Source organism: Bos mutus, chromosome 10, assembly GCF_027580195.1.
Source record: "Bos mutus isolate GX-2022 chromosome 10, NWIPB_WYAK_1.1, whole genome shotgun sequence".
NCBI lineage: Eukaryota > Metazoa > Chordata > Mammalia > Artiodactyla > Bovidae > Bos > Bos mutus.
This window is the reverse complement of record NC_091626.1, coordinates 15,373,185-15,397,004: the sequence shown is the minus strand read 5'-3', so window position 1 is coordinate 15,397,004 and position 23,820 is coordinate 15,373,185. Positions and strand designations below refer to the sequence as shown.

The following is a 23,820-nucleotide window of genomic DNA, read 5'->3' as shown; positions in this document are numbered from 1 at the left end:
ACGTCTTCTGCATTGGCAGGTGGGTTTTTTTTTTTTTTTTTTAATCACCAGTACTCTTGCCTGGAAAATCCCATGGGTGGAGGAGCCTGGTGGGCTATAGTCCATGGGGTCGCACAGAGTCAGACACAACTGAGCGACCTCACTTTCACTTTTCACTTTCATGCACTGGAGAAGGAAATGGCAACCCACTCCAGTGTTCTTGCCTGGAGAATCCCAGGGATGGGGGAGCCTGGTGGGCTGCCGTCTATGGGGTCGCACAGAGTCGGACACGGCTGAAGCGACTTAGCAGCAGCAGCAGCAGCAGCAGCAGTGCCACCTGGGAAGCCCTCTTCACCTGTAAATGTGACAGTCAATCCTTCAACCAAGGGTTGCCACGCGGACCCAATGAGATTCTATTTCAAAAGTGAAACTGGTGAACACTGCACAAATGTTAGGTATGGTTATTAGTCTGGTTATTAGATTTGGCCAATTGCTTATTTTATAGGTGAGAAAACAGGCCCAGAAGAGGGCAGGTGACTTGCTCAAGATTGTACAGCTTGCTAGCAACCAGACAAAAGCATGCTCAGGTCTCCTTACTTCTGCCACAGGTAGTCTACCCTTTGCGGACCCCCAAAAGAATAAGCACTCCTGCCTTTCCCTTGTCCCTGGCATGGAAAGTGAGACAAATGAGCCACTCACCCTCTGAAGCCTTCAGAGTCTGTCCAGGCTGTGTCTCCTGGCGCGCTCATCTTCTTCGCTGTCTTTTAGACCACAGGTCCCGGAAAGGCTGCTGTCCGTATAGCAGCCTGCGTCCTGAAGCCCACAGTTTATCTCTCCCCAGCTACTCTTCCTGCCTTTTCTAAAAAGCTGCTCACACCCACAGCTGCTCACTGAGTCATGTGCAGGCTGGTGGCCAGGTTGTTTCAGAGAAATTTTATGAAGGAAGCCTGGTACAGAGTAGGGCAAGCCTTTTCCTGGGAATGATGTGGGCTATGTTCCATCCAGTCCAGTACCTTCCACCTTCCCTCCCTCAAGGAGACTGGGCAGGTAGGAGATCTAGAAATGCACCATGAAAAAAAGTGCTCCATGAGACTTCATGGCCCACAGTCCCATCAGTTACCAACAAAAATGCTGAGGACTTCACACATGGTGCCTGACTGAATATGTAACTCAGCCCTGCTTGGGGGTGTTAGCATGATCACTCTGCTGATATGGAAAGTGAAGCTCAGAGAAGTGAAGTAACATGTCCAGGAGGCTCGGCAAGAATTCAATCTGGAGATTGCATTTAACCATGTGGGGAGTGCAACTCGGACCCAGTATCCTGTGTAAAAATAAGTTGGAACACTCATCTGTAAGGGGTTTCTGTCCAAGGGGTCTGGGGGAAATCGGTGGTCTGCAAGCTCTGTTTGTTAAAACACAAAAAGAAATTGTGCAGTCATTTAGATAAGGCCACCCTGCAATTAAAATTCCAAGTGCTTTTCACTTCTTCTCCTGTCTGGTAAGACGTCAGCTCAGGATGATACTCCTAGACATCTGTTGCGCATTAGGACCTCCTATTGGTTATTTTAGATATTCCTGGTTCATTTCCAAAATGAGGGAAGTAATTATTGCTTTGTTTTAAAGAAGTTTCTCCAATTGTTTGGCCCCTGGCTTGGAAAATCCCATGGATGGAGCAGCCTGGTAGGCTGCAGTCCATGGGGTCGCTAAGAGTCGAACACGACTGAGTGACTTCACTTTCACTTTTCACTTTCATGCATTGGAGAAGGAAATGGCAGCCCACTCCAGTGTTCTTGCCTGGAGAATCCCAGGGATGGCGGAGCCTGGTGGGTTGCCGTCTATGGGGTCGCACAGAGTCGGACACGACTGAAGCGACTTAGCAGCAGCAGCAGGATATTTAAAGGGCTCCTTGAGTGACAGTCAAGGTAGCCCCTGAACCTGAAATGCTCCCTCAAATCCCTCTGCTGTCGCTCACATGCTCCTCTGCTCACAGGCTCAGCAGTTCTCATTTAACTAAGTCCCAAGGGAAGACGAGTTCTGTGGAACTTATCTGGTGACCTTGGCAAGTGCTTCCCTTCCAATGTGACAAGAGATCAAATCTATTGGGTCCAAATTGTTTAAGACAGAGAATCAGAAAGGATAAAGAGCATCTGTTTTTCCTTCAGGGAGAACCATCCAGGTTTTATGATGTGATGACAACAATCTATGAGTTCAGTCTTTTGGTTTTAGTTTATTAGATTTGATTTGCTTTTCTTAAACTCAGGACTGGAGAGACTTCAGGGTCATAGAGTTCACTTGATTTTAAAAAGTAAGCTTTACTGAAATATTTGAGCTTTTTTGTTATTCAGTTGCTCAGTTGTGACCCTGTGGCCTGCAGCACGCCAGGATTCCCTGTCCCTCACCATCTCCCAGAGTTTGCTCAAACTCATGTCCATTGAGCTGGTGATGCCATCCAACTATCTCGTCTCTGTCATCCCCTTCTCCTGCCTTCAATCTTTCCCAGCATCAGGGTCTTTTCCAGTGAGTTGGCTCTTCACATCAGGTGGCCAAAGTATTGGAGCTTCAGCTTCAGAGTCAGTCCTTCTAGTGAATATTCAGGATTGATTTCTTTTAGGATTGACTGGCTTGATCTCCCTGCTGTCCAAGGGACTCTCAAGAGTCTTCTCCAACACCACAGTTCAAAAGCATCAATTCTTCAGTGCTCAGCCTTCGTTATGGCCCAACTCTCACACCCATATATGACCACTGGAAAAACCATAGCTTTGACTATATAGACCTTTGTTGGCAAAGTAGTATCTCTGCTTTTTAATATACTGTCTAGGTTTCTCATTCCTTTTCTTCCAAGGTTCAAAATTTCAAGGCTGCAGTCACCATCTGCAGTGATTTTGGAGCCCTTAAAATCTGTCACTGTTTCCATTGTTTCTCCATCTATTTGCCATGAAGTGACGGGACTGGATGCCATGATCTTCATTTTTTGAATGTTGAGTTTTAAGCCAACTTTTTCACTCTCCTCTTTCATCTTCATCAAGAAGCTCTTCACTTTCTGCCATAAGGGTGGTGTCATCTGCATATCTGAGGTTACTGATATTTCTCTTGGCAATCTTGATTCCAGCTTGTGCTTCTTCCAGCCCAGTACATTTCACATCATGTACTCTGCATGTAGGTTAAATAAGCAGGGTGACAATATACAGCCTTGATGTACTCCCTTTCCAATTTGGAACCAGTCTGTTGTTCCATGTCCAGTTCTAACTGTTGCTTCTTGACTTGCATACAGATTTCGCAGGAGGCAGGTAAGATGGTTTGTTATTCCCATCTCTTTCAGAATTCCACAGTTTGTTGTAATCTACAAAGTTGAAGGCTTTAGCATATTCAATAAAGCAGAAGTAGATGTTTTTCTAGAATTCTCTAGCTTTTTCTATGATGCAATGGATGTTGACAAATTTATCTCTGGTTCCTCTATCTTTTCTAAATCCAGCTCGAACATCTGCAGGTTCTTGGTTCACATACTGTAGAAGCCTGGATTGAAGGCTTGAAGGATTTTGAGCATTACTTTGCCATCATGTGAAATGAGTGCCATTGTGCGGTAGTTTGAGCATTCTTTGGCATTGCCCTTCTTTGCAATTGGAATGAAAACTGACTTTTCCAGTCCTGTGGCCACTGCTGAGGTTTCCAAATTTGCTGGCATATTGAGTGCAGCACTTTCACAGCATCATCTTTGGATTTGAAATAGCTCAACTGGAATTCCATCACTTCCACTAGCTTTGTTCATAGTGATGTTTCCTAAGGCCCACTTGACTTCACATTCCAGGATCTCTGGCTTTCAGTATAATAAATACTTATTTCTTGTTTACTTAAGTGCAGAGTGGTGTTTTGCTGATGAATCCTCTTAACCTAAAACCAAAAGTAAGTCTTTTGGCAGAGCACTGTACTAAAAAGACAGCCAATCAAACCAACAGTAGGGGGATTTCATTCTATAAGAAGTGAAAATAATAGACGTTAAGCATGTTTAGAATCCTCAAAGAAAGGAAAGAAAAACATCAGTTTAAAAAAAAAGAATAAGAACTTAAATAAAAATGGGCAGAAATTAAACCAGCCCCGTTGGTATGAAGAAAAGACAACTAGAAATATGGAGAAGAATGTGGTTATTAAACATTTAAATAATTCAATAAATAAGATAATTTTTAGTCTACACATAATTGAAGAGTAGATGTACAATTCCTAAGATAGTATTGAATAATTCACTTGGAATAATTTTGTAACTTCTTTTCACTTACCAGCATTTACATTTCTCCATACTATTAAATATGACCATGTCAAAATGTTGTGAACTAGTTTTCCGTGTTTGGACAGTTAACTTTCTTATATTTATTCCATTACTATAAACAAATTTGTGAGAAATCTTGTTATTAAATCTTTGTCCAAATTTCCAATCACTCTCTAGATCGCATTCCCAAAAGACGAATTACTGAAGTATGAAACTGTCTAAGTCTTTTGGTTACAGACAATAGCCAAATTGCTTTTCAAAGATCTTAAACCAATTTTTCAGTCCCACCCATGTTTGAAGAAAATGTCTATTTTACCAAACACTTTTGAATACTAAGAATTATTCTTTAAAATATTTGTCCATTTCGTAAAAAAAATACTGCTTTCAATTTTTATTCACCTTAGTCTGATTAGTAACAAAGTGAAACACCGTTATGGAAGGAAAAATATGAAAACTTCTTTCCCTCATTTTTCTGAGTGAAGTAGGACATAATTTCCGGTAGAGGGGACACAGCACTTCATTACACGCCATGCTCCCAACTGGCTGCTTTTTGCCAGAAAGCATTTTTCTTCTACATTTTTTGTCAAAGGCATGATGTCTTCACTCCAGCCCTATAACAGATGATTTAATTCTTGGGGCTGATGTTAAGTTCTGAGTCTGTAGCTCCTGGATTTTCTCTGCTTGCTGTAGAGTGGGAACACTGCTACGGCCACCTTCCTCCACCTGGATGAGTCAGGAAAAGCAGCTGACGCGCTGACAAGCCGTGCGGAAGGCAATAGGTCACCTGCCTGTGCTCCTTCCCGTGGCCTCCTGTGCCCTGGAGCCTGCATCCCCTCGCCCATTCAAGGATGGTGACCCCATGCTTTCTGCAGTGTTTTCCCCTTCTCGGCTGGATCGTTCTTTCTCCAGCTAGTGCCCAGTTTCTCCTTAATAGCAAAGCTTCTTGAAAGAGTTGCTTATACTCAGTCTCATTTCCCCCCTTTTTTTGGAACCCATTCCAATCAGATTTCTACCCCTCTAAGCCCAGGGGTCACAGCAGCATGTGATGAAGGTGAGTTCCTTTCTTGAACCTCTGTCCTCTCTTGACTTCCTGAATCCCACCCTCTTCTGGTTTCGAACTCACTGTCTCCCTTTCAGTATCCTAACTTATTGATATACCTTGCTCTTTTTAAAAATATATAAATTTATTTGGCTCTGCCTGGTCTTAGTGCCTCTGCTGAAAAGGCTTCACCTCTGTCCTTGCTTCTTTGCATCACTTCAGATGAACCAAACTTGCATTTTGGATCCTTGACCTGGCTACAAGATAAGGCAAGAAGCAGCAGTCCTGGGAGGTGTATACCAGAATAAGTCCTTTTTGGAGGTCACTGAGTAACCGTACTGTGGCTGCACGGGCGCAGGAGGGCCTAGAGGAGCTATCCCACCTTGAAGGTCAGGAAGGGCGGCAGTGAGGAGATACCCCTCGTCCAAGGTAAAGAGCAATGGCTGCGCTTTGCTGGAGCAGCTGTGAAGAGATACCCCACGCCCAAGGTAAGAGAAACCCAAGTAAGACGGTAGGTGTTGCAAGAGGGCATCAGAGGGCAGACACTGAAACCATACTCACAGAAAACTGGTCAATCTAATCACACTAGGACCACAGCCTTGTCTAACTCAATGAAACTAAGCCATGCCCATGGGGAAACCCAAGATGGGCGGGTCATGGTGTTGAGATCTGACAGAATGTGGTCCACTGGAGAAGGGAATGGCAAACCACTTCAGTATTCTTGCCTTGAGAACCCCATGAACAGTATGAAAAGGCAAAATGATAGGATACTGAAAGAGAAACTCCCCAGGTCAGTAGGTGCCCAATATGCTACTGGAGATCAGTGGAGAAATAACTCCAGAAAGAATGAAGGGATGGAGCCAAAGCAAAAAGAATACCCAGCTGTGGATGTGACTGGTGATAGAAGCAAAGTCTGATGCTGTAAAGAGCAATATTGCATAGGAACCTGGAATGTCAGGTCCGTGAATCAAGGCAAATTGGAAATGGTCAAACAAGAGATGGCAAGAGTAAATGCCGACATTCTAGGAATCAGTGAACTGAAATGGACTGGAATGGGTGAATTTAACTCAGATAACCATTATATCTACTACTGTGGGCAGGAATCCCTCAGAAGAAATGGAGTAGCCATCATGGTCAACAAGAGTCCAAAATGCAGTACTTGGATGCAATCTCAAAAATGACAGAATGATGTCTGTTCATTTCCAAGGCAAACCATTCAATATCACAATAATCCAAGTCTATGCCCCAACCAGTAACACTGAAGAAGCTGAAGTTGAACGGTTCTATGAAGACCTACAAGACCTTTTAGAACTAACACCCAAAAAAGATGTCCTTTTCATTATAGGGGACTGGAATACAAAAGTAGGAAGTCAGGAAACACCTGGAGTAACAGGCAAATTTGGCCTTGGAATACGGAATGAAGCAGGGCAAAGACTAATAGAGTTTTGCCAAGAGAATGCACTGGTCATAACAAACACCTTCGTCCAACAACACAAGAGAAGACTACACATGGACATCACCAGATGGTCAACACCGAAATCAGATTGATTATATTCTTTGCAGCCAAAGATGGAGAAGCTCTATACAGTCAGCAAAAACAAGACAGGAGCTGACTGTGGCTCAGACCATGAACTCCTTATTGCCAAATTCAGACTTAAATTGAAGAAAGTAGGGAAAACCACTAGACCATTCAGATATGACCTAAATCAAATCCTTTATGAGTATACAGTGGAAGTGAGAAATAGATTTAAGGGCCTAGATCTGATAGATTGAGTGCCTGATGAACAATGGAATGAGGTTCATGACATTGTACAGGAGACAGGGATCAAGACCATACACAAAAATAAACTCAAAATGGATTAAAGATCTCAACGTAAGACCAGAAACTATAAAACTCCTAGAGGAGAACATAGGCAAAACACTCTCTGACATACATCACAGCAGGATCCTCTATGACCCACCTCCCAGAATATTGGAAATAAAAGCAAAAATAAACAAATGGGACCTAATTAAACTTAAAAGCTTCTGCACAACAAAGGAAACTATTAGCAAGGTGAAAAGGCAGCCTTCAGAATGGGAGAAAATAATAGCAAATGAAGCAACTGACAAACAACTAATCTCAAAAATATACAAGCAACTCCTACAGCTCAACTCCAGAAAAATAAATGACCCAATCAAAAAATGGGCCAAAGAACTAAATAGACATTTCTCCAAAGAAGACATACAGATGGCTAACAAACATGAAAAGATGCTCAACATCACTCATTATCAGAGAAATGCAAATCAAAACCACTATGAGGTACCATTTCACGCCAGTCAGAATGGCTGTGATCCAAAAGTCTACAAGCAATAAATGCTGGAGAGGGTGTGGAGAAAAAGGAACCCTCTTACACTGTTGGTGGGAATGCAAACTAGTACAGCCACTATGGAGAACAGTGTGGAGATTCCTTAAAAAACTGGAAATAGAACTGCCTTATGACCCAGCAATCCCACTGCTGGGCATACACACTGAGGAAACCAGAAGGGAAAGAGACATGTGTGCCCCAATGTTCATCGCAGCACTGTTTATAATAGCCAGGACATGGAAGCAACCTAGATGCCCATCAGCAGATGAATGGATAAGAAAGCAGTGGTACATATATACAATGGAGTATTACTCAGCCATTAAAAAGAATACATTTGAATCAGTTCTAATGAGATGGATGAAACTGGAACCTATTATACAGAGTGAAGTAAGCCAGAAAGAAAAACACCAGTACAGTATACTAACGCATATATATGGAATTTAGAAAGATGGTAACAATAACCCTGTGTACGAGACAGCAAAAGAGACACTGATGTATAGATCAGTCTTATGGACTCTGTGGGAGAGGGAGAGGGTGGGGAGATTTGGGAGAATGGCATTGAAACATGTATAATATCATATATGAAACGAGTCGCCAGTCCAGGTTCGATGCACGATACTGGATGCTTGGGGCTGGTGCACTGGGACAACCCAGAGGGAGGGTATGGGGAGGGAGGAGGGAGGAGGGTTCAGGATGGGGAACACAGGTATACCTGTGGCGGATTCATTTTGATATTTGGCAAAACTAATACAACTTGTAAAGTTTAAAAATAAAACAAAATTAAAAAAAAAAAAAAAGACCATCCCCATGGAAAAGAAATGCAAAAAAGCAAAATGGCTGTCTGGGGAGGCCTTACAAATAGCTGTGAAAAGAAGAGAAGCAAAAAGCAAAGGAGAAAAGGAAAGATATTCCCATCTGAATGCAGAGTTCCAAAGAATAGCAAGAAGAGATAAGAAAACCTTCCTCAGCGATCAATGCAAAGAAATAGAGGAAAACAACAGAATGGGAAAGACTAGAGATCTCTTCAAGAAAATCAGAGATACCAAAGGAATATTTCATGCAAAGATGGGCTTGATAAAGGACAGAAATGGTATGGACCTAACAGAAGCAGAAGATATTAAGAAGAGGTGGCAAGAATACACAGAAGAACTGTACAAAAAAGATCTTCATGACCCAGATAATCACAATGGTGTGATCACTGACCTAGAGCCAGGCATCCTGGAATGTGAAGTCAAGTGGGCCTTAGAAAGCATCACTATGAACAAAGCTAGTGGAGGTGATGGAATTCCAGTTGAGCTATTTCAAATCCTGAAAGATGATGCTATGAAAGTGCTGCACTCAATATGCCAGCAAATTTGGAAACCTCAGCAGTGGCCACAGGACTGGAAAAGGTCAGTTTTCATTCCAATCCCAAAGAAAGGCAATGCCAAAGAATGCTCAAACTACTACACAATTGCACTCATCTCACACGCTAGTAAAGTAATGCTCAAAATTCTCCAAGCCAGGCTTCAGCAATACGTGAACTGTGAACTTCCTGATGTTCAAGCTGGTTTTAGAAAAGGCAGAGGAACCAGAGATCAAATTGCCAACATCTGCTGGATCATGGAAAAAGCAAGAGAGTTCCAGAAAAACATCTATTTCTGCTTTATTGACTATGCCATAGCCTTTGACTGTGTGGATCACAATCAACTGTGGAAAATTCTGAAAGAGATGGGAATACCAGACCACCTGACCTGCCTCTTGAGAAATTTGAATGCAGGTCAGGAAGCAACAGTTAGAACTGGACATGGAACAGCAGACTGGTTCCAAATAGGAAAAGGAGTGTACGTCAAGGCTGTATATTGTCACCCTGCTTATTTAACTTATATGCAGAGTACATAATGAGAAACGCTGGACTGGAAGAAACACAAGCTAGAATCAAGATTGCTGGGAGAAATCTCAATAACCTCAGATATGCAGATGACACCACCCCTATGGCAGAAAGTGAAGAGGAACTCAAAAGCCTCTTGATGAAAGTGAAAGAGGAGAGTGAAAAAGTTGGCTTACAGCTCAACATTCAGAAAACGAAGATCATGGCATCCGGTCCCACCACTTCATGGGAAATAGATGGGAAAACAGTGGAAACAGTGTCAGACTTTATTTTTTTGGGCTCCAAAATCACTGCAGATGGTGACTGCAGCCATGAAATTAAAAGACGCTTACTCCTTGGAAGGAAAGTTATGACCAACCTAGATAGCATATTCAAAAGCAGAGACATTACTTTGCCAACAAAGGTCTGTCTAGTCAAGGCTATGGTTTTTCCTGTGGTCATGTATGGATGTGAGAGTTGGACTGTGAAGAAGGCTGAGGGCCAAAGAATTGATGCCTTTGAACTGTGGTGTTGGAGAAGACTCTTGAGAGTCCCTTGGACTGCAAGGAGATCCAACCAGTCCATTCTGAAGGAGATCAGCCCTGGGATTTCTTTGGAAGGAATGATGCTAAAGCTGAAACTCCAATACTTTGGCCACCTCATGCGAAGAGTTGACTCATTGGAAAAGACTTTGATGCTGGGAGGGATTGGGGGCAGGAGAAGGGGACAACAGAGGATGGGATGGCTGGATGGCATCACTGACTCGATGGATGTGAGTCTGGGTGAACTCCGGGAGTTGGTGATGGACAGGGAGGCCTGGTGTGCTGCGATTCATGTGGTTGCAAAGAGTCGGACACGACTGAGCGACTGATCTGATCTGATCTGGTCTTAGTTGTGGCATGTGAGATCTTTGGTTGCAGCATGTGGGATCAAGTTCCCTGACTGAGGATCAAACCCAGGCCCCCTGCACTGGCAGTATGGAGTCTTAACCACTGGACCACGAAGGAAGTTCCTAGATTCTGCTCTCTTATGTGGCCTTTGTAAGTTGGGTTTAGCCTATCTTTTCTATCTAAACTAATAATTCCTTGTTAAGTTAACCAGCTCATCTACAAGTGCATGTCTCCATCCCAAACCTTGGCCTTGAACTGTGGTCCAGTAATTCCAACTGCCCCAGTTACTATCTCCACTTGGATGTCAATCTGCATCTAAAATTTAACACACCCAAAACTGGATTCACAGTTCCTAACTCCGAGCCCGCTGGTATTCCCATCTCAGTAAATGACCCCTGCCCCATTCCCCTCAGCACTATGGAGTACACATCTATTCCTTTCTTTCCTACATGTCTGACATCTAACCCACAAGCCAACCTTGTAGCTTATACATCCACATTAGAAATAGATGCAGAATCTCACTGCGCCTCCACAGGTCCCAGCCTAGCCAGAGGCACCATCACTGCTCACCTGGACCATGTTGACAGCCTCCTAACTCACCCTCTGTTCCACCATTATTGCCTTAGAGTCTGTTCTCTATTTGGCTGCCCTGGGGATCCTGTTCAAATGCAAGTTAGATGAGTACTCACCTGCTCTTATCCCACTTAGAATAACCACAAAGCCCTCCATAACCCTCCCCATGACATGACCCCATGACCCATGTGCCCTCACCTCAGGTTCTCCCCTTGCTCACTCAGCTCCAGCCACACTGGCCTCCTCAGTATCTCTTGAACATCCCAGGCACACTTCTGCCCCAGGGCCGTTGCACTGACCATTCCCTCTGCCCAGAACGTTCTTCTTCCAGAGATCTACCTGGCTAACTCGTTCACCTCCTTCAAGCCTTTACTCATCTCACATCTGCTTAATGAAGTCTACCTGGAGCATCCTGTCTTAAAGTTGAATCTCACCCACCCCAAACTACTGGTTCCCATTACCCTGATCTACCCTCTTCTTTCTGTGACATGTATCATCTTCCAGTGTGCTATATAAAGTGCTTTCTTACTGTTCCTTGTCTGCCTCCCCCACTCTAGAATGTAAGCTCCATGACAGTAGGGACTTGTGTCTGTTTCATTCTGAATGAATCTCAACACTAGAGCAGTGCTTGGACTGTAACAGTTAGTCCATATTTAGTGAGTGACTTAGCAGGCTCAAGCAGTAAAGAATCTGCCTCCAATGCAGGAGACTTGGGGTCGATCCCCGGGTCAGGAAGATCCCCTGGAGAAGGGAACGGTTACTAACTCCAGGATTCTTGCCTGGAGAGCCTCACGGACAGAGGAGCCTGGCAGGCTACAGCAATGGGGTCAGAAAGATTTGGACGTGACTGAGCGAGCATGCAGCTTAGTGGGCTAGCCACATCAGCATCCCACAGAGGAAGCCCCCGACTTCAGTCAACCATTCCCAACACCCAACTCAGTTCTAACCAGGGCCAGCAGGAACCGAACCAGCTCCAGGCATTAATCAGGAGAAGGGGCTTCCATGGACAGCTTAACTCACTTTCTGGTCTAGGAAAGTCACATCCCCTGTTCCAGATCCAGTCCCTCATCTGCTCAGTGGAGATGTTCTCCTGTTCTCCCTGCCTTGAAACACACTATAAGAGCAGTCCCAGGGATATACACGTTTAAAGCCATTAAAATTGACCTATCCACATTGGTCTTCCCTGGTGACTCAGATGGTAAAAAATCCACCTGCAATGCAGAAGACCCAGATTCAATTGCTGGGTCAGGAAGATCCCCTGGAGGAGGAAATGCCAACCCACTCTAGTATTCTTGCCCAGAGAATCACATGGACAGAGGAGCCTGGCAGGCCACAGTCCATGGAGTCACAAAGAGTTGGACACGACTGAGTGACTGACACTTCACTTCATCCTCACTGTGCACTTTGTGTTTGGGAGAGAGGCCCACAGGGTGCTGTTCCTGGGGCCAAGGAAAGTAAACAGAGGCTCTGTCTTCCTGCGATGTCACTAGGTCTCTTTTTAATGAGATTGAATATGGCCTATCACCCCACCCTAGTCTTACCTCTCTGGGGTTGAAATGACCTCGTAGAAAACAGGGCAGTTAAGTTGACTTAATATCATTCCAGCAAGTTCTATCATCCTTTTAAACTGATAAACAAAATCTCAGAGGATATTAAGTTTTCACCAGCTTTTCTTATCTCCTCTTTAAGCTCTGGAAGGCTGGGACCTGTTTTCTTCCTCTTGTATACAACCATGGGGCTCCACGAGCTGGTTACCGATTTGGTCAGCATTTGGGACCTTGAGTAGCTGCCCTCAGCCTGAGGGAAATGTGGAGAGAGCCAACACTGTGCCTGCCTCAAGCAACAGGTTTCCCCTTGGGGTTACAATGGGTATTTATGAAACATTTCCCAGAGCAAAATCCTTGTGCAAATACATCCCAGGAAATCCCAACAAGATCCCAGTGGGGCAGATATTCTGAGCTCCATCTATCAGACAAACTAAGGGGCAGAGTCTGGAACAGAATACTCTGAGCTCCATCAGTCCTGCCCACTATCCCATCTCTCGAAGCAGAGACACAGCCTCTGTTGGAAAACTTGAGCATGTTTTGCTCATTTTCAACACAGAACCTTTGCAGGAACTGCCTGGTCTTCCGGGCAAGCATCTGGAGGCACCACACCCCTCAAACTGGGCTCATCCCTCAAGAGCCAGCCCAAAGTCCACCTTCTGGAGGCTCTTCCTGCTGTCCCCAACCCAGAGTTAATTACACTGTGTTCCTGCCCATAGATTTGGCTGAACACATGCTGTCTTGCAACATCTCATACCATTGCTTTGTATGGGTGGTGGCGGGGCGGGGTGGGGGGCAGGTGGGCAGGAGGGGAGGATTTGGTCCTTAGGTCATTATTTAACTTTTCGTGTATATATCTCTTCTCTCCCCAACATGCCTATCAGCTCTAGGTAGGAAACACCTCTGCTCATTCACTATTTCCCTCAAGTTTTTCCTTTAAGAAATATTCTATGTCATCCTTGCAATAAATAGATGATCCATGATTGCTGCCCTCACAAAACTCATATTCCTTATTTATTCTTTGATAGTGATAGTGTTAGTCACTCAGTTGTGTCCAACTCTTTGTGACCCCATGGTCTGTCCATGGAATTCTCCAGGCAAGAATACTGGAGCGGGCTGCCATTTCCTACTCCAGGCAATCTTCCCAACCCACGGTTTGAACCCAAGTCTCCTGCACTGCAGGCAGATTCTTTACCATCTGAGCTACCAGAGAAGCCCATTTATTCTTTATGTCCCTGCTATGATTCCCCGTGGGACCTGCTATAATTCATCTGTAACCAGCAGGCAGGAGTTAATAGTGACAGTCTCTGGCCAGCGAGTTCCAGCTGCGTGTGTCTCTTTTATCTGGTCATAGCCTAGCGAAGACTATTTTTAAGTAGAAAAGCAGGAAGGACCACAGAGATGGGGCCTGAGCAGGGCTGCCTCTGGACAACAAGCCTAGAAGGGAATTCCTTCTGGGAGAGACTGGAAGCTCCAACCCCAAAAGAGTCAGAGTTCGTGGGTTCTGAAGAGGCCTTTAGGCACACCAAAGCCACTCTTGTGGCCCAGATGGGGAAACTGAGGCACCCGGCAGGCTTGTGGCTGATCCAGTGCAGGACTCCCAGCACAGTGCTCTTTTCCTAGGACCCCCTGAGGTATAATTTCCTGCAAAAGGGAAAGATTTATTTTCCCACCTAGCTATTGGAAGTCACTCTGGCACACTCTGGCAGGTGGAAAGAGGCGTGGGGAGACCAATTCACAACAGTGGCTTCCATTACTTTTAAATAGGCTGGAAAACACTTGTGCTCTGATTCTGAGCATCTCCTCCATACCCAGCACTGGGCATGGGATGGGGGCGGGCTGACTGTACTCCAGGAAATCACACAGGACGATCAGCTGTTTGGCAGGTGTGGCCAGTGGGTCCCTTGATAGGAGCGAGACCTGTGAGTGAGAGGGGCTGAGCTTGACTGGAGTTCTGCCCTCCCTGGAAGCCCTCTGACCTTCTCTGAGGGTTCTGTGTAGGGTGGGTGGAGGTGTGTCTGCCCTGCCTACCAGATCACACGGTTGAGGACTAAATGAAGCACCATATGAGGAAGCACCTGTCCCGGAACAGACACTCAGTTTATTTTCACTTGTTCAGAAGGCTGTTTTCATTATTCCCAACCACCTCCTTTGTTTCCCAAATCCCAGAAAAAGCATCCTGGCTAGTGTTTCTGAAGCAGGAATCAGTGAGTGCATGTGACCCCAACTGCCTCCTCCAGGGGTCATGGTCCTGATGCTCCTGTTCATCCAACCACCCTCAGCATGGGTATTTTGGGCTCAGCGCTTGATGCTGTAAGCCAACATGCTTCCTTTCCACATTCCTCACTTTCCTTACCTGTAGAAAGGGACTGCTCATGAAACAGGGAAAAACAAATCTGACTCCACATTGGATGTCTCTTTCACTTTAACCTTTGTGTTGTATTGCTTTTGCTACTAAAGGGATGTTGCCTGTAGCTTAAAGTATACATAACTGCCCCTCTCTAGGAACCCTGTGGGCTTCCTTGGTGGCTCAGTGGTTAAAAAAAAAAAAAAAATCTACCTGCTAATGCAGGAGACACAGGTTCAATCCCTGAATAGGGACGATCCCATTGGAGAAGGAAATGGCTATCCACTCCAATGTTCCTGCCTGGGAAATCCCATAGACAGCGGATCTTGGCAGGCTAGAGTCCATGGGGTCAGAGTCAGACATGACTTAGCCAGTAAACAACAACAAGGAACTCTGCCAAGGAACACCTGAGCGTTAAGCTAGAATACCTTTGCTTAGCTCACAGGAAACCCCCTGACCAGACCCACCTGTGAATGGCTGCAGGCAAGAAGAGACAACACATTCCCTCGGGAGTCTGGCCAGAAGCAGGAAATACATGCAACTTAGCACCTTCTTTTTACTTTACCTCCTTACCTCCCCCTCTTTGTTCTATTTAAGGGAAAAACAAACAGCAAACAAAGTAGCGTTCAAACCTGGGCAAGACGGTTCTTTGTGACCCTAGTCCACCATCTTCTCGTCTGCTGTCTTTCTGAATAAAACTCCTATTCTTCGGCCTAACAACTCATCTCTATTGATTGGCCTGATGTGCAGTAAGCAGGACGAGCTTGGACTCAGTAACACCAGACTCACTCCTGTGACGTTATGTGGCTCCACTGAGACCCTGCAAGTACACATTCCAGTGGGTTCCACTGGATACATGCTCCTGATTCCCTTCCTTCTCCTTTCTGGAGGGGGCTGTTCTTCAGAGAGGATGGGGAAGGACCTAGAGGCTGGGTGAGAACCTCTTGTCCTCGGCTACCCCACTCTCTTCCCACCCCTGTCTACACCCTTAGCACAGGAAATGCCTTTGCTCTCCAGCCATCAGAAACACACGCAACGAGGGCCAGCTGCTGCTACCACCACCATTCCAGCCCAAGAGACAGAAGACATGTGTGAGACACTCTCCTGTTATAAAAGAGGGCAATGGTGGGAGGGTTGCTGTGGGGGACCAGCTGTAGAAGACAAGCCACTTCCCTCCTCCCCACTCTGCTTCCACTTTTGAGTGTGGAGAAGTCTAAAGACATATAGAACTTAGATCTGGATATAGCCTTGAAGGGGTTTCCCTGGTAGCTCAGCTGGTAAAGAATCTGTCTGGCAATGCAGGAGACCCCAGTTTGATTCCTGGATTGAGAAGTTCCCCTGGAGAACTTCCCCTGGAGAACTGAAAGGATACCCACTCCAGTATTCTTGGCCTTCCCTGGTGACTCAGATGGTAAAGAATCCACCTGCAATGCGGGAGACCGGGGTTCGATCCCTGGTCTGGTTGGGAAGAGCCCCTGGAGGACGGCATGACAACCCATTCCAGTATTCTTGCCTGGAGGATCCCCATGGACAGAGGAGCCTGGTGGGCTACACTCCATGGAGTTGCAAAGAGTCGGACACAACTGAGCGACTAAACACAGCACAGCACATAGGCTTGAAGTTGATTTGTTCCATGACTTCCGAACACTTAAAATTAGTTTTTACTTACTTGGGTAAACTTTTAACCGACTCACCTCCCTAAAATTGTGTATGCAGATTTTTTCCTATGAAACATCTAGTGTAACCTTTTCTTTCTTTTTTTTTTTAAATTGTTCATTTCTTCATCTGGCTGCGTCGGAGCTTAGTTGCAGCACACAGGATCTCTGCTGTGGCACACAGACTCTCTAGTTGTGGCACACGGGCTTAGTTGATCCATGGCAATGTGCAATCTTAACTCCCTGAGCAGGGATCAAACCCATGTGCCCTGCATTGCAAGGCACATTCTCAACCACTAGACCACCAAGGAAGTACCAACCTTTCTTTTCTAGATGGGGAAACAGAGTCCTTGGAGCGGATGTGGCCTCTTGACAGTCACTCAGGAGTTGGTGGAGATGGAACTAGAGTCCTAGTCCCCTAACGCAGACTCTTCCCACAAGGCTCCACGATAAGGGGGTGATTACAAACCCTGAGGCTGGCCTCTGTATCTCAGACACAGGCAGAAAGAAGGCAGGGTGGAGCACATGTGGCCTAAGTGGGAAAGAATCCAGGCTGATCCAGGAACTCGGTAAATTTATGTCTTAATCCTATTTCCTAAGAATTGGTTCTTGGAACAAGATCAGTATTTATAACTCAAACTTTTATTGGAAGAAATTAAAACATAATTTTTGCCTGTTGTTTTTGAGAGGCGCCAAGAACCATTAGGCTTTGGGAATCCCAGAGGGAGGAAATGTGGCCCTCAAACATCAGGCCTTGAAGGATGTCTGTCTCTGGTTCCCACTGTGAGTCATAGCTTGAGACCTTCCACAGAGTAGACTTGCCTGGCCTTCCCTGCTTTCTCCACCTTGCCTTGCCTTTCTTTTCTTCCCTCCCTCTCCTTCCTTTAACCTTATCTAGTTTGCACCCACAGAAATCACAGCATGAATGACAAGGCCTTACTTTAGGGCAGCAGCCCCAGCCTGTCCCCAGGACACTGGTTCCACTAGAGAAGAAGTGGAGTCTCTGGCAATTCAGTGCACATCGGCATAGTGAAGGCTCCATCTGGACTGAACATATTCTGGTTAGTTGACAAGAAGGCATTGCCTCTCTCCAGGCTTTGTGTTCACCCGAAACTACACCTTTGATCCTTGACTTGAAGAGGGCTCAGGGCCATGGCAGCATGACATAGTTGGGAAAATCTCTGGACAGACTCAGGACCCTGGTTTTAGCAACAAGGATGTGATAGCTCTCCTCCTTATATCTCCACCTGGTGAATTCCTAGCCCACCTCAAGGGCCACCACAAATGTTCCCTCCCCAGCCCACTCCTCCCCAAGAGAAGAGCTTACTTAGTTCTCTCCTCCAATTCTCACTGAACTTTACTTTTGTTCTGTCAACACACAATGTTGAATGGTACATTCTGGGGTGTGTGTGTGTGTGTGTGTGTGTGTGTGTGTGTGTGTGTATGAGAGAGAGAGAGCTCTGTAATCAGATGTCATGTGTACATACACAAACAAATACCACTAACGGTATCACCTATGAAAAGCGAGACCTTTCTGTTATTGAAGGAGAAGAATTTCATGGGAATTTAATATACCACAATAATTTATTAACAAATTAACTTACGTCATCTATTGCTCTTACTGACTTACCGGGAAAGAACAATAACTATCTTGAAGCAGCCCACACACTGGAAGTCAACTCAGTTTTCTTCCTATGGTCAGCAAGCATTCTCCAGTCCCTTAAGAAGCAATAAACAATTCTTCCTGTTTCTGGCTCTGAGAGGAAGTTGTGTGTGCTGGGAGGGAACCCTGGTGTGAGAATGGGCTGCCCTTCTACAACGTCTAAATAGGACTCTTATGTTTAGCTGGAGGCAGTTAAACCAGATTACCCTGGAGGGGAGGAGAACGGGTCTGGTGCTCTAAGACAGAGGTAAATGTGTTTTTAGGTGAAGAGCATTTGTCTTTAGAAAGAGTACACCACACAGCACAGATCACACAATGTCTTCCTGAAATGACACAGCTGACTCATTCCCACGCTAGCGTTGATAGCGACATCTTTTAAACATCTGGGACCCAGGGTGATGTGGGGGTGCTGTCATCCCCGGGTGGGGATTCCAAGCTCCCTGCACACAGGGCCGTGAGGGCCAGGCCTGCATCTTGTGTCACCAGGAGCAACAGCTACCATGGCAACTAGAGGCTGCAAAACCCCCTTTTAAGAATGCTAAGTCCCTAGAGGGCCTTTTGTAAACCCAAGGGAGAGGAAAAAGCAACGATATGACTATATAAGGATATGAAGGATATGACTATACAGGATACACTCCTCCTAGTTAAGGAGGGTCCAAAATAATTCCATTTCCTTTCAATAAAAGCAAGCCATGCTTTTATTATGTAGTGAAAACTGCGAAAGCACAAGAGAACAGGCAAGGAGAGGAACATCCCTCCCACCTCCCTCCCTGCTGGCCTCACTTCCCACAGGTGATGCTATGAGTACTGTTGGTGGTATACACATGACATCTGATTACATAGCTGCCACACACACACACACACACACACACACACACCTGTGCACCAGAATGTCATCTGCTCTGAAGATTGTTCTGCGTCAGCTCACTCAGTGCCACTTGTTCTCTTTAATGACTAAAAACTTCTGGTCCCCTTTCAATGGATTCAACCTGACTTAGACACCATCAGGAGTGCGACATTAATTGCAGCTGAGTGTCATGGTATAACTTCATTCCTATACTTATGTAGGTATTTAATATTCCATGCATTACCAAGATTTGTATCTGCATCTCTATCCCTCCTAAGAAGTGAGCCTACCAATAGCAAGGGCTGAGATGGAAAGTGGTTTAGCAGAGGCCCAGGAATGTGGGGTGGGGGTGGGTAGGGACAACTATAAAGCAGACTCAGAGAGAGCTCCTTTGCAGTGATACAAAAGCTCTGTATCGTGATTGTCATGATGGGCACAAGTCTATACGTGTGATACGCAGAACTACACGTGCACACACACACACACACCCCTACATACACACCATGAACCCACACAGATGAACATGTACATGTGAACACTGTGTGGCTGTGCCCATGTCAGTTTCCTGGATTTAATATTACACTGTGGTTTTAGTCCAGACATTGCCACTGGGGAAAGCTGTGTGAAGGGCATGTGGGGCCTTTCTGTACCATATTTGCAACTTCCCGTGAATCTATAATTATTTCAAGGTGAAAAGCTAAAAGGCTGGGGTCTGTGACATCCTGGCATTCTATTCCCAGGTTCTGATACAAGCCCTGGCACAGAGAGGCACTGAAGGAGTGGACAGTCTCTCCTTTCCGGGCCTCTGTACAGTGAGGCCCCTGAACTAAACGATCTTCACATTTCCAGTCTCCATGTCCTGTTCTGTGCAGGCAGCGAATAGTCCTGCCTTGGGATCAGTCAACAGAGCCTTTTTAAGCACTTGCCCCCACACTCCCCCTGCTCTCCCTCTCACCCCACAGCCCCCTTGGGCAGAGACCCCGTACATCTCCAACATAATGCAGAGTGGCTAAAACAGAAGGTGTAGCACTTCTTGAATACTGATAATCCTGAATACCTCTGACATGAGCAGTGGAAGAATGTGTCAGATGTGTGTAGCTAGGCCTGCTTTGCTCTATCGGCTGAAAACACACAGCCAAGTAAAAGAATTGTGTGATAATTAAGTCTAGGGTCTCTGGCTCACCTTCCTCCAAATGAGGTTGCCTTTCCACCACCTCTATCAACCGAGCTGGACTTGCTGGGATTTAAAGGAGACGCCGGCATGTCGTGGACAGTGTTGGTGCTGCACTCTGACCACCTGGCATCATTCCCGGGCCCCTGCCCTCCTCCCACGGTAGACCCTCACCTCTCCTGGGGGAAACTGCCCTCAGCTGCTGGAGTGGCCCCATGCTAAAGTGAAGAATTCAGGGCATTCCTGGAAGTAGGTGTCCTCCTCCTCTTCTCCCAGTGGGTGGTAGGCGACAGCATGAGAGCCCAGCCCAGACTAGGACATTTGAAGTGTTCTTCATACTCCAGGCTACCCTGTGGGATTGGCAGAAGCTGCCCTCATAGGCCTTTGTCTGAGGGTCCCCAGGCTTTGTCCTGCTTCCCCATCCCCTTACCTGTGTCCCCTGGGAACTTAATACAAATTCATGCCTCACTATCTGCTTTGGGACAACCCATCTGAGCAATGCCATCCCTCAACAGTCTAGCCATTGAGACCTGTCTCAGTGCCGCTCCTAAAGGAAGAGAGGTTGTCCCTCCCAGGCTGAAGTTTGGTGAGGAAAAGATGGTTAGAGGAGCTGAAAACAAGGCCTAAGAAGGAAGAAGTAGTAGTTAGTCTATCAAAGCTGACATCAATTGCAAATTTAACTTGCTATTGACAAACTATGACCCAGTAAGAGATCTGGAACCCTCTAGAAGACCTAGGAAGAGGAACCAGTTTGCCCCTCTTCACGAAGCTGGCCTGTTGACCTTCGCCCCCCGTTTTCCGTTTTATCTTCCACTTCCCTCTGTCACCCCTCAGCTCTAGGCACCAGGGCTGTCTTCAGACTCCATGATTTAAAAAGTGCTATTAAGGCAAGAGTACATACAATAAACTACAAATATTTCAAATGGGCAATTTGATATGTTTTGACCTATATATAGATCCATGAAACTGTCACCACAATGAAGACAGTGAACATAACCATCACCCCTCAAAGTGCCCACTGATGGTGATACTTAAATCAGTGTCAGGAAGACACAGCAATGTGGGAGTAGCCACAGTGCGTGTGCAGGGACACGGGCCCCAGGTGGCATCCTGATCACACTGTTCCTGAGGGTGAATTTGCTGTGTTCTAGCCACCAGTTTCCTTTTGGTGTGTGATGATTCTTACACCAGTTTTCTAACTTCTCTATTGATTCTGTTAACGTACCAATAGTCTTCTGATCAGTGTCACTGAAGTTACCCAGAGCTGGTATCTGTTGCTCATAACTTAAAACCTCCTTGATTGACAGATGCTGGGGGTAGAGGGTGATTGTAAACAGATCACTGAACGAGAGTTCTAGGCAGGGGCTGCCCTAGGGCCCTTCAAATCCATCAAGACAGGATGCTCCAGGAGGTTGCCTCCCACCTCGTACCCAGCTCCTCTATGGGCCCTTTAAAGCTCTCAAGAGGGGCCACTTAGGACCAGAACCAGATACACAGCTCAGTTCTCCCAACTGACCTCTGCTCTCACATGGGAGCTTCTGGAGACAACATACTACCCTGCCCCTGCCTGCTAATGTAATATTAAGACAGCTACTCAATAATGATTGAGGCAGATCAGAGGGGAAGTTGGGAGTACAGCCTTTCAGATTGGCATGCCTGATTTCTTAATCCTGGCTCTGTTATTTTAATTGTATGTACTCAGGCCTTCATTTCCTCATCTGCAAAATATAATAAAACCCACCTCAACTGCCTGGAGAATTCCATGGACAGAGGAAGCCAGTCCATGGGGTCGCAGAGTCGGACACGTCTGAGCGACTAACTCACACACACACACAGACTGTGCTGAGGTTTAATGAGATGATCCACACACAATGAGTGTTTGGATGTGTGCCTGATTGTAACAAAAGTACCTGTTGCTTTGGCAGGTAGGGTAAGACATGCAGAAACAGAAACAACTTTCACAAGGGAAGAAGCATGTTATACTCACAGATCCCTAGAAACAGGAGGCATGGAAACCTTGCAGGTCTACACGGGGAAATACCAGGGCCCAGTCAGAAGGCAGAGATGGCAGAGGAAACTGGGTAATGTCGGGGTCCAGCCCCAGCAGGATCCAAAGGTACCCTCAGGATGGACAGCGTCGGCAAATGAATGACACAGGGAGGCCAAGCTTCAGTGAGCGAGGCCTGCAACTTTATTTTCAAAAGGAGCTTTTATACCCTGACTTGTACATAGAGGGAGATGAAAGATGCAAGGTCATGCAGAGTCAGCCCAAACACTCCAGCAGTTTTGCCCTTATTGAAACCAGGATTTTTTTCTGTATGCCTTTCCGTAAACAAGGGTCTTATGTTACGTACATTATCTTCTGGCCTGGAGGCCTGTTGACATTTTATGACCCTTTTTTTGATAAAGGTTGATAAACCAGGAAACTTGTTTTCCCTTGAAATGTTCTTTCACTTCAAGTGAACACACAAGTGTTCCCTGAAGTGTTTTTTTTTTTTATATTTCTAATCTGTGTCAGCCTCAGAAAGTAATAAACAGATTGACATTCTCACGGAGCGAAGGTGCAGTGGGTCACAACAAAGAAAGAGCTTATTAGCTCAAAGGTCTGATGTGGTTAATACCAAGACTACTACTTGTTTTTCTTACATTCCAACTACATTTCTTACATTCCAACCACATTGCGCACCTGGGAGTGCATTAGTTGGAAAAGGGATATGGGAACTTGGCAGCAAGCACTGGCCCAACAATGAAGCCCTTAACCAGTACTAGTCTAATAATTTTTCACCCCTTAAAGGGCTCTATTCCCATGAAGACTTTTAAAATGTTTAGGCTTCCTGTGCCTTTCTTGGTTGGGAAGTTGTGAACAATCATGTGCGTTAGTTGTAAGAGGAAGGAAAAACCTGTCAAGCAAGCTAGAATGCCAACAGAGGGGTTAGAATAAAAATATTCCTTTCATGCCCAGGAGACTTATCAACTTAGAGCCCTAAGTTGATTTTCTCCAGAAAAAGGTGGTCGGGGATAGCCCCCTGCTAATATCAGAAGAGTGGTTGAAAGACATAATATAGTAAACAGTAGACAGACAGATTTTGGTTTTGGGGTAGATGTCTGAACAGGTCCAGGAAATCCCTTGAGTCCTGATCCGCCTTTACCTGTCAGGTCTTCTCCACACGACCTTTGTCATGGGTGGGATCTCCCGTGGTGGCTCCCAACAGGTAAGAGCCTTTATTGCAGCTTCCATGGGAAAGATGGGTAAGGCAGGGTATGCAGGCTTATGACTGGTTTTTAAAATAATCCTAGCGGTTCTGGGGCACAGGGGCTATCCTGAGCTGTCTGGTACCTGACCCTGGAATGATTAGGGCAGGAGAATAGAGGCAGCAATCCCTCAGGCACCAAAGGGCAACATGAGGACATCTGTGAGGCCAGGGAGGCTGTTAGCACTGAAAGTCATCGCCCAAGAGTCTCAGCTCTCTCTGAGGATCTGGAAGCACAGCGGGGGCCACGGTCTAGATACAGAAGCAGCACAGGTCAAAGGACCTGCAAGGATGTGTAAGAGGGAAAAAGAAGCTGGCCGTGTGTGTGTACATATGCGTGTGTGTGTGCATATGCCTCTGTGTGTTGAGAGGTGGTAGGTGGGCAGGTAGCTTTGGAAGCAGTTGA

The 23,820-nt window shown here is 45.8% G+C and overlaps 1 protein-coding gene across 1 annotated transcript in view; it reads right to left on the bottom strand.

Moving 5' to 3' along the window:
* NOX5 (NADPH oxidase 5) overlaps positions 1–22,365 on the bottom strand; it is a 63,950-nt gene extending 41,585 nt beyond the window's left edge. Inside the window, 2 exon segments of the mRNA XM_070377348.1 lie at positions 679–3,867; positions 22,151–22,365. Of these exon segments, the coding sequence (XP_070233449.1) occupies positions 679–728 (50 nt within the window). The 5' untranslated portion in view covers positions 729–3,867; positions 22,151–22,365.
* Between the last annotated feature and the right edge of the window lie 1,455 nt (positions 22,366–23,820).